The sequence below is a fragment of the Aristolochia californica genome, unplaced genomic scaffold (assembly GCF_029961685.1).
Source record: "Aristolochia californica isolate CCGP_79_NKW_82.1479 unplaced genomic scaffold, dmAriCali1.0.hap1 SCAF_6, whole genome shotgun sequence".
NCBI lineage: Eukaryota > Viridiplantae > Streptophyta > Magnoliopsida > Piperales > Aristolochiaceae > Aristolochia > Aristolochia californica.
The window spans coordinates 1096251-1112433 of NW_027182257.1; the positions used below are offsets into that span (position 1 = coordinate 1096251).

At 35.9% G+C, this 16183-nt stretch overlaps 2 protein-coding genes across 2 annotated transcripts; one reads left to right on the forward strand and one right to left on the reverse strand.

The window, feature by feature from the left end:
* The first annotated feature begins 3570 nt into the window (after window positions 1-3570).
* LOC137934218 (probable xyloglucan endotransglucosylase/hydrolase protein 30) lies at window positions 3571-5665 on the forward strand. The gene is made up of 4 exons (XM_068778493.1): window positions 3571-3760; window positions 3845-3945; window positions 4269-4477; window positions 5026-5665. Exons 1-4 carry the CDS (start codon window positions 3571-3573, stop codon window positions 5543-5545), a joined length of 1020 nt encoding a protein of 339 aa, XP_068634594.1. The 3' UTR covers window positions 5546-5665.
* Window positions 5666-11599: 5934 nt separating this feature from the next.
* LOC137934219 (UPF0481 protein At3g47200-like) lies at window positions 11600-12616 on the reverse strand. The gene has a single exon (XM_068778494.1). The coding sequence runs from the start codon at window positions 12614-12616 to the stop codon at window positions 11600-11602; it is 1017 nt and encodes a 338-aa protein (XP_068634595.1).
* Between the last annotated feature and the right edge of the window lie 3567 nt (window positions 12617-16183).

Sequence of the window (16183 nt, forward strand, 5' to 3'; positions counted from 1 at the left end):
TGTTAGAAATTCTTTGATATCTTATCTACTCTTAGTTTCGATCTAGGCTTCTTTTTTCTCTTCTCTCTTTGAGTTCTTTTACGAAAAAAAGTTAGAAAAACATTTATAGAAGAAATATGTTTTCGAGGATCATTAGTGCCTAAACTTAAAAATTCTTACTAGAAAAATCATATTATTTTCCTGTAAGATTTTTAGGCCAAGGTAGACCAGAAAGCCATATAAATTTTTTTTGAATAAGTATTTGATAGTTGATGTTGTATTACTTTTATGACGAGATAATTTTCTATTTGGCATTTTATTTTACTGAAAAATTATCGGATAAATACGGTAATGTATAAGATTGATTATTAATTTTTATTTATTTCCTTGTAAAAATCAAAGATTATTTAATTTTCGTTTGAAATTTCTAGTAATGCACTAATAGAATTTTATCTGAAGGTTTTTTGGAAATGTGTAACATTAACTTAAGTGTTTCGTGCTAATTTGTTGTTAAGTGTTACATGCTAATTTAGCTTATATTTATACATTTATTTTAAAAAATATATAATTAATAAATAATAATTATTTTTTAGTTTCTAAAGAGATAAAAATCTAAAGAGTTTCCCTTGCTTCTTTAAGAAAATTTCATTTTTTAAATAAATACTATAAAACAATAAATATTTTAAATATTTTATGATTGATTTGCACAAATATTTTTAAAGTCAGTAGATAGAAAACTTCTACAAAATTTGTTGGAGCAACATGAGATACTGAGATATATTAATATATATTATATAGTAATATATTAATTATAAATTACCAACGGTCTGATAGTGGACACTTGTTGCTTAAGAAAACTGACCTACCCTACATTTAGGGTGGTACCCTATTTTTTAATATTATTTATGTATATAAAAATTTAAATATCTCCATTAAATACTAATATTACTAAAACATTGAACATAGAGTAAATCATTTAATGGATCAGGTATAATAATAAACCAAATTCCTATTTATATAAAAAATACAATAATTAATCTTCTATATTACAATCCTCTAATAATTTTTTTTTCACCATTTTTAATAAAAAAATCAATTAAGCCAATTCAAATCAACCAATAAAAATCTACCGTTAATTATGATTTATCTTTTATTTGTATTTTGAAAAATTATATTATAAATTATTAATAGATATGAAGATTTTAAGGAGGGTATATTGTATCTTTTAGGGAATATTTTATGTTGTGTATGTTACGTAACATGAGTACAAGGGTATGCTCTAAAATTTAAAAATATCTCAAATCAATAATGAAATGTACTAAGTAGATTATAATATAAATTTTAATTAATTAATATAGAAAATTAATATTTTTATAATAAAATTAAGGTAATAAAATATGTATGAAAAAAAAGATTTAAAAAAACAAATTTATTTACAAAATCTTGTATTTAATTAAATAATATATTAAATCAATAATGTAAGGTATTAATTACATTAAAAATATTTTTAAATAACCAATAATTAATTTTATATTTTTATTATATTAAATAGAAGGTAATGAAATGTGTAAGATTTTTAAAACATGAAATTAATATTCTTAAAATATTTTTTAAATTATAAAAGAAATTAAATCAGTAATAAAAAAAAAAGAGAGATAAAATGTATACTGATTTGGCGCATTGACGGCGTGTTTTGATGACATGTTGTACACATGTCCAATAACGTGGTAATGTGATGACGTGTTAGATATTGTGTTAATCCTTTCATTGCTGATGTGGCATGTTGACCTGGCATCACATAAACGATCAAAGCTGACATGTTGTCTTGGATTGTATATATGTCCAGATGATTGGTTAAAGTTGGATATTTTAAAGATCAAAATATGCATAAGTTTACAAATTTTATGTTCATTTTGTTATTTTTATTTTAAATTAAAAAAAAACTTGCAAAAATTTTTAAATTTTGAAATAAAATAAAGTTGCTACTATTAAATCCAAAACTGATGCACCCATTTCGGTTATAAAAATAATATTTTTTGTTTAAATAATTTAAATTTTCATAAAAAAATGCCCATAATACCAATTTTTTTAAATAAAAAAATATAATTGGATTCGAACTTTGAATATAATTGTGAAAGAAGAGTTAATTAAATTATATTTTTTAAAATATCTCCTTAATCATAATTTTATTAATTTAAAATATAAATTTAAATATAAACTTTAAATTTGAAAGTCGCATGTATGAATGATAAATGGTTTTTCAGATTCCTAGAAATGAAGGTGGCTACAACTTGGAATTCCTTGACAGATTTCTATATTGAGCAAAATGGATGACGTGGCATGATTAATGCCAGCGTGGCTCGCAGTTAGCTTGGAAGCTTGGGTTTAGGACGCGGTTTCGGGCCAAATTTCCCTTTTTTTCTTTCGTGTCATGTAATAAAAGGGATCTGACGGGGGTACGTTTGTCAATGCAGAGAGAGCGTTCTTTCATTAACTCTTCCACCGCACATAGACGATTGCTTTGGTAATCTGTTTCTGTGAACAACAAAGCCGCGTCTGTTTAAATGTCTAAAAACCCCTCGTCTTCTTCTAAATACCTAATAAGAGTTTTTTTTATATTCGTGGTAAAAACATTTATGATTTATCTCTTAAAAATATAATTCAGCAAAAATAAAACTCCAAAAATAAAAAAAGAAGACTACTCTATAAAAATTGGAGGAAATTGGTTGTGGAGAAAAAAAAAAAGCTTCATCTCTTCATATTAAGAATTTTAAAATAGAAAACACTTTAATTTTCTAAATATAAAAAAATAAAATATCTAAAATTATAAAAAATAAGAGCAATTTTCCTTAAATTTCTCAACACCCTTCGAAATCGGAAGCAAAGAAGAAGGCAACACTGTAGCCCGATTAAATTTTCCTAAGTAGCGTTAGGTCACGCTTCCTTCAACCTAGCAAGCTGAGTCTAGCATCAGATTGAGCCGTTTGAACCGAGTTTGCTTATGTTCCTTACTCAGGTCTCAATATTAAATAGAATCCGATCCATCTATTTATATGGGACCCATATGATTGGATAACCTTCGTTTGTCGGAACCTATTACACAGGAAACTTTTATTTTTATGTCAAATAAAAAAAATTTATCTCCAAAAAGAGTTAAAAATAGAAAAAAACCCAAAAATTGATAAAAATAAAATATTAATTTTTTTTAAACGACCAGCTGACCTTATTTTCTTCTTGATTTCTTCTCCATTTAGAAAATATTGGAGAATTGGATTAAAAACAAAATAATAAAATATTCAAAAAATAAGGGAAAGAAAACCTAAGAGCTCCTTTCCCACCTCTGAAATCCCTAGAAAATAGTTGCAGACCGATGGGCAATTTGGTCATTTTCATAGAGTGAGAAACATTGGCTGTTCTTTCATAAACAACGGTGGAAGACAGTTCACCCCTACCGTCTCATTCTCTCTCCTCTCATTCTATCTCTAAGCCTTTTATAATTCCAATCTGTTTGATATTAGGCAGAGAGGAGAGAGGAAGAAAACAGAAGGAAAAGGATAACAAAGAAAAGAAATTAAATTCTATAGAGGGAAAATGGCTCGTCGTCCTCTTCCTTCTTCCCTCGGTCTTCTGCTCTCTCTCTCCGTCTTCGTATCCTCCGCTCTCGCCTTTAACGTCTCCACCATAAGCTTCGATGAAGGGTTGATGCCTCTCTTCGGCGACGGGAACCTCGTCAAGGCTCCCGACGGAAACTCAGTTAGTCTCCTCCTCGATCGTTTCACGGGTAAGTCTCTTCAGAATGAAAAATGAGAAGTTCTCGACGCGGATTTTTTTTGTGCTAATTTCTTCCTTTTGGATTGGTTTTCAGGGTCTGGGTTTATCTCTTCTGATTATTACAATCATGGGTTCTTCAGCGCTTCCATTAAGCTGCCGTCTGATTACACAGCAGGAGTCGTCGTCGCGTTCTATGTGCGTTTATTGGATTTTGATTTTTTATTTAAATTTTCACGTAGGTTGTCAAGATTGAATATGTTAGCTTGATTTTTTCATCCTGGGCTGGTTCTGCTATCGTCTGTCGAGCAGAAATTGGGTCCTTTCGTGACATTGGTCATTCTATCATGTAAAGCGGAACGCGGTTTTGCTTTATATGTCCGCTGCAAATCTGATTTTTTTTCCATTTGTTTTCACTGCTTTCTTTTTTTCCTCTTATCAGGATTCAATTTCAAAATTTTCTTCTTATGATAACAGTACTAATTTTTCTTTTCCTCTATCCTTTTATTGGATTTGCGCAGACGTCAAATGGAGATATGTTTGAGAAGACCCACGACGAATTGGATTTCGAGTTTCTGGGTAACATAAGAGATAGAAAATGGCGTCTACAGACGAATTTGTACGGCAATGGAAGCACCAACAGAGGAAGAGAAGAGAGATATACTCTCTGGTTCGACCCTTCCCAGGAATTTCATCAGTACAGCATTCTCTGGACGGAGACGAACATCATGTAAGCTTCTTCCAATTCCCATCCGCCCCGTCTTTCTGACAATCAAACTCTTCCGTTTAATTTCTGAAACTTTTACTGGTAATCCGCTACGAGTCTACGATCATTCGATGAAAAACGTGACTTTCCGTTTCATCAGAATCGATTCTCGTGACATTAAACTGAAAATTCTCAGAAAGGGGGGCGTCGAATTTGAACTCTTCTGTGACTGAAATCTGAATCGTTCAACGTTTAAATTGAAGTTCCGGGTCAGGATTTACTGCTGTCATGGCTTCATGCTGAAGTCGTCTTCGGTGGCCTTGAGTGCGAAGGCTCCCCCCAGTCTTCAATTCTCCACTGTTGATGAAAATTCTTCATTAACGGTGAGGAACAGTCAGAGCCATGGCGAGCTGAGTTAATTTCATTAGTTGTAATCTTGAAATTACAGCTATCTTTGTGTTTGTTTAGACTGAGATTCCATTATTCAAATTAACTTGTCATAAATAGATTACTTTTTTAATTTTCGGGGTGAAATTAAGGAAATATTAATTAGTTTTTGTTTTCACGAACAGCTTCTACATCGACGAGGTTCCAATCCGTGAGATCGTTCGCTGCGAAGCTATGGGAAGCGACTACCCATCGAAGCCCATGTCTCTCTACGCCACCATCTGGGACGGCTCCACCTGGGCCACCTCCGGCGGCCGCTACAAGGTCGACTACAAGTACGCCCCCTTCGTCTCTGAGTTCCACAACCTCACCCTCCGCGGCTGCCGACTCAATCCCATCCTGCAGACCACCACCGACGACTGCGATGACGAGTGCGTCAAACTCAACGGTGCGGACTACGCCGTGCTCACGCCGGAGAGACGGGTGGCCATGCGGAAGTTCCGGCAGAGATACGTGACCTATTCCTACTGCTACGACACCTTGAGGTACCCTGTTCCCCCGCCGGAGTGCGTCATCCTCTCGTCGGAGCAGAGGCGGTTCAAGGACACAGGGAGGGTCAACTTCGGCGGTGGCCACCGCCATCATAGACACTCGAAGAGGAGCCGCAGAGCGGCAGCGAAGACCGCCGGCGATTCCGCCATGTAAAGTTAGATGAAGATATATTCGTCCGGCTACATGTATGATCTGTTGCATGAGGGTGTTGATGGGAGTTGATTTATTGAATTTCTTCCTTCTCTTATTTGTCTTGGGGTTCATTGTCATGAGAAGGCGTACAAATTAATAATATTTTATTTTTATGGTTTTAATTGATTAAAATGGTTCCTAACTCGAATTCTTATTTGTATCTTTAAATAATATAAATAAAATACAAATATTTAATTGGATCTATCAATTAATTGACATAAATATTATTTAATAATAATAATTATTATTATTACTAATGAAATGTTTAATATTTTCTAGGGGCTAACATAGGTTTTGAATCATTTCCTTTCCATCTTCAACATGTTTATTGGCTACTGAGTTTGGACTCAATAACTCTATCCGGTATAGCATTGGAATTCTTAAAATTCGATATATATCGGCTGATATTTATAAATATATCAGACCATATAAGCTATCTTTGAGTGTTTTTTTTTAAATAACATATAACAATACACTCCATATTGAGTGTAACACTGATACCCCAAAATCCGATACATATCGTCTGATACTTGATATACCCACTTCAAAATAATGAGATTATGACATTTATAATCCATTTCTCCATCAGGCATATGGAGTAATGGGTCACTGAAGTCTATGCATTTTGGAAGGTTTCTATTGTGAGTAATGAGATTTGGTTGTCACTGTGGAGTAGGGTTGGTGGATTGTAGGAATTAGGGTTTAGGATAACTAGATTGGGTAAGTAATGGTGGCAGCTTCATTTTGGGTATGAAAAAAATGAAGCATTATTGCATGGAACTTGTAAGTTTTGAGGGGTGGATGGTGGTTTGGGATTAGGCCAACCACTGAAAGTTGTGGGAACAACTCAACCTTACTTTAGTTGACATGAAAATTGAAATGCATGTAAAAATGGACTATGGAAGTTAAGCTACAAATGAGGTGGGTATACCATAAGTGACATCTAACTCTAAAACCCTAAACCCTAACATTACTTAGGTCATAAAAAGACACAAATGTCACGTATATAACACCATGATTAATGTAATACCACGTTGTATTTTTTCATATGGGGTGGGTGTACCATAAGTAGCATCTAACTCTAAAACCCTAAAATTACTCGGGTAAAAAAATGACACATATGCCACATATTTAACATCATGAGTAATGTAATTACTATGTTGTATTTTTTTCATATGGTGTGGGTGTATAAATGGCATCTAACACTAAAGCCCTAAACCCTAATATTACTCAGGTAAAAAAATGACACACATGCCACGTATTTAACATCATGATTAATGTAATACTATATTGTGTTTTTTTCATATGGGGTGGGTGTACCATAAGTGACATCTAACTCTAAAACCCTAAACCCTAACATTACTCAGGTCGAAAAAAGACACAGATGTCACGTATATAACTCCATGATTAATGTAATACCATGTATTTTTTCATATGGGTTGGGTGTACCATAAGTAGCATCTAACTCTAAAACCCTAAACCCTAACATTACTCAGGTAAAAAAACGACACATATGCCACTTATTTAACATCATGAGTAATGTAATTACTATGTTGTATTTTTTTCATATGGTGTGGGTGTATAAATGGCATCTAACTCTAAAACCCTAAACCCTAATATAACTTAGATAAAAAAATAACACATGCCACGTATTTAACAACATGGTTAATGTAATACTATATTGTATTTTTTCATATGGGGTGGGTGTACCATAAGTGACATCTAACTCTAAAACCCTAAACCCTAACATTACTCAGGTCGAAAAATGACACAAATAGCACGTATATAACACCAGTATTAATTTAATACCACATGTTTTTTCATATAGGGTGGGTGTACCATAAGTAGTAGCATCTAACTCTAAAACCCTAAACCCTAAAATTACTCAGGTAAAAAAATGACACATATGCCACATATTTAACATTATGATTAATGTAAATACTATGTGGTATTTTTTTCATATGGTGATGAGGACATCGAGCCTGCACATGGAATAGTCATGAACCAACTAAAGTTCCAGTTGGTCCAGTGATGAAGGCACGAGGTAAAAGATTCAAAGAGATGTTGAATAACTTAGTCTAGAGAGTTATACAACAAGAAAAGAGTGTGGTCACTACAGAAGGGGAAAAAAGGTTGGTTTCACTTATCAAAGTTGATCCGGAAGAAAGTCCAACAGCCATACACGTGCATTGAGGAAGGGCATGTGATTAGAAGATCTCGTGGAATTCACAAGGATATCCACGAATTGGCAACTAAATCTTGGAAGATCATGTGGGAATATATTATGTTTTCTATTTACGTTAAGATACCTTACGTTTTCCTTTAATTGAATGTAATTAGGGTTTCAAAGTCCTCCATTATAAATAGGGGACTTGTACACGGATTTGAGGACTTTTGATAATTTTTTATCGAGAAATTATTCTTCTTGAGTTCTTGAAGGAACTTTCGAACATATCAGGGTTTTTCTTGTGGCGTTCAAAACGATTTATCAAACGGATTGTCCATCCCCTTGTGTGGCGTCTTCACTATACCAAGGTTCTTGCTTTGCTAAGCAACGAGTCGCGGTTTCCATCCAAACTTGAAAGGTCTTGGGGACGATTACCAGATTTGGTATCGGGTTTCGTCACGAGTTGACGTGGTTCATATCATATAGTGCGGGTGTACCATAAATGGCATAATATTACTCAAGGTCGAAAAACACACATGCCTCGCATATAACACCATGATTTATGTAATATTAGGTTGTATTTTTTCATATGGGGTGGGTGTACCATAAGTAACATCTAACTCTAAAACTCTAAACCCTAAAATTACTCTGGTAAAAAAATGACACATATGTCACGTATTTAACATCATGATTAATGTAGTACTACGTTGTATTTTTTTCATATGGGGTGGGTGTACCATAAATGACATCTAACTCTAAAACCCTAAACCCTAATTTTACTCGGGTCGAAAAATGACCTTTATCATTTCTCAAATTAGGGCCAAAATTTTGTTTTGCGAAAATATTAATACTAAAAATTATATTCAAGTAATAGAATTCTAAAAAATATATTCTTAGAATACAATTCTAAATACACTAACGCCCAAACGGGAGAGGGTTTCCCGTGTAAAAACCTCAGATTTTTCAAGGGTAAAAAAACTTCAGATTTTGGGAATTGGATTTCCAGGATTCTCTCACACGAATAATCTGAAATTCGTAAGATTATAAGATTTAAGTTTAACATCTCTCATGAACAGAAAGTGATTGTGATGCCTTGGAATTCATCTGCATCGATCCATTCATTCCGGGGGTTTCCAATCAATTCGAATGACCTAGTCTTCATATACTGCCTTCAGAGAAGAAGACACGGTCTCATGAAGTTCCAGAAGTCGATCTAACTGTCTTCATATTTTACATATCTGAATCAATTTTTTAGTCGTTCTCACCTTCTGGTAATCTTTGACTTCATCCAGCCTTGCGTCTGGTAATGGGATTACAGACAAAGAAAAAGGAAAAGTAAAAGATCAACCGACGGTTGGGTTTCCACTTTCAACTTTCAAGTTTGAAGCCAAGAGCAGTTGGAACTCGAAAATTGAAAAGAGAAGAAAGACCAAACAAGATTTCGGTTCTCGTGAGGTTCAAAACCCAATGAAAATCCTCGCTTCATGTGCGGCGGATAACTAGTACCGAGGCCATCCTTGATTTGGGCATTTAGACAAACACCCGGTGATCGCCATGAGAACGATAGGCTTTGCGGAGGGAGCATTCACGGGTAAATGTCATCTGAAAAGGGAGCAGAGAAGGGTGTTTGTCAAAAAGCCTAGGAGCTTTCGGCTCTTCCCATGATGGAGGGAAAACGACGGTAATCGGCCCTCCGTTCCCAAATTCTCTGCTCTCTCTCTCTACCCTCCCAAAAATTTAAAATTTAGATTAAATTATTTAAAAATTGGTAATTTCCAAATACAATCATCCAGGTATCATATTTTCATTTGTGTATTAGATAATGTAATTTTGAATATAATCACATTTTATTAATAAATAAATAGTTTTAAATAGTAAAAATAAAAAACAAAAGCATTTTGTTGAGTTCAAGTATATTTTGCTAGACCAATTTGGTCCAATTTTTGCTCTTTTGAATAATAAACCATTATCGGGTCCTTTTATCAAACACAAATATTAATCAGGTAAAGAGAACATTGTTGAAGAAGTCATATCAAGGAGTCTAAGGTGAATCTTATGCAAGACGAGTCTCATAAGATAAACAAGCACAAGAGAGAGATAAAATGAAAGAGGATTTTCCGAGTTATATTTGGGTTGTAATTGGAAACTTTAAGAAAGTTTAATTTTTAGTAGGATTCGAGTTGATAACTTTATAAAAAGACATGATGTAAGAGAGCGTAACATCTCTCTCATATTTTTCATCATATATTAATCTATATGTGCTCTCTTAGTTTTTTTTTTCTCTTTCTTTTCTATGCTCTCTTCTTCTATCACTTCTATGCTTTCACCTTGAAACTTAACATGGTATTAGAGCAGCTAAGGTTCAGACATGGAAAAAGAAGAATGTGGAGAAGTAAGGATGAAGAAGAAGAAGAAGAAAAAGAAAAAAAAAAGAGTTTTTTGTTTTTCCTTTAGTCTTCTTCTTTCCTAATTTTTATTTTTTAATTATATTTCTTACTCTCTTACCACACTTTTTATATAACAAATTATATATTGCCAGAAAGGTACTTAAGTTTCCGACAAAAAAAAGTCCGACAAAAAAATCAACATTTAAAACAACAAAGGTCACACAAAAATAAAATTTCAATCAACAACTGGAAGCTTCAATTTTCGGGACATTTTGTATCAATAAGATTGAGAGTTTATATATGAAATTCTATATCAAAAGTGTAAAAACGGTTTCTAACCTAACAAACCATTTGTCAATCAGATTTTCAAGAGAAATATATCATAATTGGAAAAATCAAAGGTTAGTCTGAAAGTCCAGCTTGAGGTAGCTTGATGATGTCTTCACTAGAGCTTTGGTCTCCATGTTTTGTGAAATAAAAAATCAATTTGTGAAAATCCAATTTTTAGCACTTGTTTCTCTTTTTTTGGTCTCCATGTTTTGTGAAATAAAAATCAATTCTAGTATTTATTTGTGGTTGGCACTCATGTTCGATTAGCTTGGTGATGTTTTCACTAGAGCTTTAGGCAGGCAAGAGTGGGGGATCTTTTGTAACAAATTGGGACTACTAAAATATATACATTCCAGCTCGAGGGAAAATGTTATATATACTAAAAATGGGTAGTTTAGTCATTTTAAGTGGGTCTAAATTGCATCAAGGAAAGTAATAATGGTTTAATTTTGATAAGTTTTGGACTTGTATATATGGAGATATAAGGTGTACATGTATGATGGGTATAATTGTTTTTTTTCCCAACTTACTTAATTTTGATAATTTTTGGACTTGTATATATGGAGCTCGTGCTTTTCCCCCAATCCAGAGTTTATGCTCTTCTTGAGAAGTCGTCTCTTCTCCTCCCTCTCTCTTGACTCTATTTCTCTCAATATTTCACAATAAGGAATCCATAGTAACAATCTGTAACTCCTGCAATTGAAATTCAGCAACACCAACTAATGTATTTTGTAATATCACCCCAAGTTATGATAGCACCACAAAATCCGGATGAAATGCTCTTCCTAGTTTAACAACAATAACTCTTAACCTCAAGGGACATGTACACAAGGCAAACCATGCTTCTTGCATGGAGCCTTAACAATACCCAAGTACTCGAATTCTTAAAAGGATAAGGATTTTTGCTACACACTAATGTATACACATACGGTAGGATAATACGATAAAATGGGTAAACGAGTAAAATCGCCACCCCTATGTAACACAAATACAGTATAAGCATTCTCTTGAATCTCAATGGGTATGTTACCTTCTTATTTTCCAGATTTATAGTAAGATAGAACTGTGTAGATGGTGCCCAACACAGTGATGTATAATAAAACAGCTACAGCAAAAGAGAGATATGAAACTTCATGGATTGTTGAAATATGTCTCTTTGAGGTTTACTCTCCACTCTCGAAATCTTCTATTCCACTTCTTCATATTCTTCTGGCAGAAATCATGCATTTTAACTCTTAGTTCTGCGTAACAGGTCTTGGGACGGTAAGCCATATCATGTTGTAGCTTTTGCAGGAGCTCTGCAGTCTTTTCATTGTCTAGAAGGCTTGTGAATATGACTCTTTTAGAATGAAGCAACAAAACATCATTGACGTTATGGGTGAGGGAGATGATGAACTGAATGTAGGCTCTAATTTCACGACCGACACTTAGGTGGAGACTCTCAAAGGCTACCATATTCAGAAATTGTTTTGCCATGGACCTGTTGACATCTATCCGTGGCAGGCTCAGAATCCCCTTTTCCTTATCAAACGTGATATCCAAAACAGAATCATGTTCATCCTTTCTCTCAAAGATGATGCCAGCTTTGTGCAATTCAGATGTAGAGTAGCAGATATAACTCATCTTTAGTGTGCCTAGTTGATGATTTCCAATCATCTTATTCCTTTTATTATCTAGGTAATGTAAGGAGATTGTCTTGCTTTCTTGCCCTCCTTCATCTGCTTCTTCCTTAGTTCTAATATTTTGCTTCCCCTGCTGCTCTCTCCGTGGCATAGGTTGTTCAGACATGTCAGAGAGGCAATCTAACAAACAACACAGGAGCTGGTTTTCCAGTAGCATATTGTCATTTTTCAAGTCAACAGAAGTAAAAGGGTATACATTAGAGCTAAACATGGGATCATTCTGGCAGTAATCAGATTCCGATTTTGGATAATTTCTAAAGTAAAATCGATTTATCTCAATTAAAAAAATACCATCAAGCACCATTAGTTGCAGAAACTTATCTGGATCCTTCCATTTCTCATCCAAATCTCTATATGACTCCATTAATTTCTTTGTTATGGGCTTCAATGCAGTGAGATAATCTTCAAAAGATTTTTTTGATCGCTTGAGCACATGTGATAGAGCTCTATGTTTGTGCTTTTCCATTTGTGCAAGGTGAGGCACGCCATGGTGTTACGGGCCGAACGATACCAATTTGGGTGTGTAATGTTGAGATTTCACGCTCGGCCCGGTCTTGTGGTTAAGTACGCTAGTCTTCCGCTCCTAATAGGCCGGTCTGTTGGGATGTATTGGCTAGGTACTTCAACAATTGGTATCAGAGCGGGACGGTCAGGGACCGTTATTTTTAGGTGAAACTATCTTGAGGTGTGAGCAGTAAGGTACTCTGCAAGGTTGTTGGGTAGAGTGAAGTTGTGCCAGCATGATGAATGACCTTCATGTGGGTGGAGGAGTCAAGAAGCTCAACCACAAAAACTATAATACGTGGTCAACATGTATTGAGTTTTACCTACAAGGTCAAGACCTGTGGGAGGTTGTTGGTGGCAGTGAAACTACACAACTAGTGGCAGAGGCTGCCAATGGGATCTTGCGAAAATGGAAAATTAAAGCAGGCAAAACAATGTTTGCCTTAAAGACCACAGTTGAAGAAGAAATGATGAAGCACATTCGGGATGTTAAAACACCGAAGGAAGCATGAGACAATTAAGTTGCACTGTTCTCAAAGAAGAATGATGTAAGATTGCAACTGCTTGAGAACGAGTTGCTATCAACGGCACAACATGACATGACTATTACTGAGTATTTTCACAAGATGAAGTCAATATGTCGGGAAATTTCAGAATTAGACCCAAAAGCTCCCATTGGGGAACCCAGGATGAAGAGGATAATCACTCATGGTCTGAGACCCGAATATCGAGGATTCATTGCTGCTATACAGGGATGGCCGACTCCACCATCACTTGTTGAGTTTGAAAATTTACTCGTTGGTCAGGAAACTTTGACTAAACAAATGGGAGAAGTCTCGCTGAAGGGTGAGGCAAAAACACTCTACACTAGCAAGAGTAGAGGTAATGTCAAACGGTACACTGGTAGTGGGTCTAGAAAGGATGGTGACAAGGTGAAAAGCCATCAAGAAGAGGGAAACTCTCATCAGAAGAGTTACCAAGAAGAGGGAAAATAGTAGAAAGTTTGATGTTAACTGTTACAACTACGGGAGGATGGCCCACATAGCAAAAAATTGTTGGTCCTAGAAACAATTTGTTGAAGGTAACACTGCTACTTACACATCTTAGGAGAAGATTGAAGAGGAGTGGGATGTTGAAGCACATTTTGTTATGGAGGAAGAAGAATGACACTTGATTATGGGGGAAGAAGAATTAGCCCTCACTGTTACAACTACTAAACAGATAAGTGATGATAAATTGAAAAAAGGGGGAAGAGAAGAGGAATTTGAGAGGGATGAAGAGGATGGCCTAGAGATTGAAGTTGATAACACAATTTTTCATCAAAACCATACGGCATCTCAATCACCCCCTGCAGTCCCCACACAAAAGGCTTCATCAAAGTTTTTAGTCCCAGTCACAGCTATTAAATAAGTGAAGGATGCTATTGAAGATGAAGCTTCAAAAGGAAATTCTATTTCTAGCTCTCCTGGTGATGTATTGGGTCTTGGGAATTATGCATCAGATGATGATGAATTTGATGATGAGATTCATTGCTCTGGAGTACTTCAGTTTACTGAGCAGAGAACGGATGATGTGTCTAAGGCATTGAACAAGGAGACCAATGGAGGTCAGATGTCTGAGAATGGTGAGAGAAGCAATGTTAGTCATAATGGAATCCTACAAAACCAGAATCAAGAGTAAATAATGGAGAGGCAGGACCATTTGCTCATAGAGGTGGGGTCTCAGGAGTTTACGATGACTGCCAGATGAAGGATGAGGATGAGAAAAGTAAAGGTTCCCAAGGTAAAATCTCATAAAATGCTATTGAATCTATTTCAGATGCTGCTATTGGAGGAACCCTTGTGAAATCTGAATTGACTTCTGGACACCGTGATAACAGTAAGGGAAATAGAAACGTTAAGAAGATGGAAAGAGACATTGGTAAGGGGGATAAAGGTTCCATAAAAGAAGTGAAAGATCTTAAGGAGATAGAGAAATATCAAGTTGTTAAGCCAGGAGAAAAATTAAGGGACTTAGATCCAATAAAACCCCTTCAATATGGGAGTTCAAAGGCTGGGAGAAAAGAAAGAGAGGCAGCAATTGAGAAGTCTTCTAATGGTAGAGAAGACCGAAGCAACCAAAAAAGGGAATGAGAAAAAGATAACAAGGAAGATAGATCCATGACACATGGAGATGGTAGGGATTCTGAGAGACGAGATAAGAGGAGGCATTCTTCATCTGCTACTAGAGGCAGAAAAAGTGAGAACCCCGACTTATTTGATGACCATGAAAACAGTGGCTCTGATAATGCGTTTGACAGAAAATCAAGGAAAAGGAGGTCATGAGGTGTGACTGTGTTGATAATACATGATCTAGGCATGAGAGCCGGTGTTGAGGGGGAGTGTTGAAAATCAACACTAGCGGGCCCATTTATTTTTTTGTTTAAGCTGTAGACGCACAGTACGTCGGGGGTTAGATACAGAAAGGGTGAAATAAATTAGGGTAAGTGGAAAATCGTTTTTGTGCTGCGTGGGGCGAGAGAAGAAACAGAAAGGGGCTCGATTTTGCGGGATAGAAACAGAGAAATAGAAAGGAAGGGCAAGGACACCGAAGAGGAAAAGTGCGTGAAGAGAACCCGTGACGAGTTTCTTCATGAAGAGAAGTTGTGACGAGTTTCTGAGACGACTTCGACTGTTGGAGGGAGAAGGTGGTTCAAGGGAAGACGGCCACAGGGAACGGTGTGCTGACAGTCACCGTCCCCGAGCAGGAAGTCAAAGAGCGTCTCAGCTAAAGGAGGTTCCTTTCCTTCAAGTTTTATTTCTGTTTAATACTCTCTTTGAATATTCTGTTATGAGGATGTGTATTTGCCAAATGTTATGGTTTGTATTCAGTACGTGGACTAAATAGATTAGGAGTGTTATGGTTGTGTATGTAAAATTTATTCAACAATTGCCGGAGGGTAGAGGAGGTGGGCGAGGAGCACAGGCCCGGAGCCTCGCATGAGGGGGCGTGTTGAAATTTTACGCTCTGCCCGGTCTTGTGGTTAAGTATGCTAATCTTTTGTTCCTAATAGGCTGGTGTGTTGGGATGTATTGGCTAAGTACTTCAACATTTGGTATCAGAGCTGGGCACGTCACGCCTTCGAATCCCGCTAAAGGCAAAGTGGGCGCTCTGCGAGAGGGTAGAGGAGGCGGGCGTGGAAGACAGGCCCAGAGCCTCGCGTGAGGGGACGTGTTAAGATATCACGTTCGGCCCAGTCTTGTGGTTAAGTACGCTAGTTTTCCGCTCCTAATAGGTCGGTCTGTATTGGGTAGGTACTTCAACATGTAAGCCTATGGATTTATGTCCCTACTGTGAGGCGGAACACGGTAAATGCAAGAGTTTCCCCATTCTACAGTCTCATCCTCTGCAGACATGCTATTTAGCTTCTCCAACAGTTTCATGTCGACGATGGTCTCGACTTTTGTTGTTTCAGCAATTTGCAGATGCTCTTTCGTCGCTTCATGTATGTATCGTTTCTCCGAAAGATATGTAGCTTCAACAGAAATTC

Coding starts and splice junctions, on each gene's coding strand:
- LOC137934218 (XM_068778493.1), top strand. CDS start 3,571: ATGGCTCGTCGTCCTCTTCCTTCTTCCCTCGGTCTTCTGCTCTCTCTC. Junction 3,761..3,844: donor CCTCCTCGATCGTTTCACGG/GTAAGTCTCTTC, acceptor ATTGGTTTTCAG/GGTCTGGGTTTATCTCTTCT. Junction 4,478..5,025: donor TGGACGGAGACGAACATCAT/GTAAGCTTCTTC, acceptor TTTCACGAACAG/CTTCTACATCGACGAGGTTC.
- LOC137934219 (XM_068778494.1), bottom strand. CDS start 12,616: ATGGAAAAGCACAAACATAGAGCTCTATCACATGTGCTCAAGCGATCA.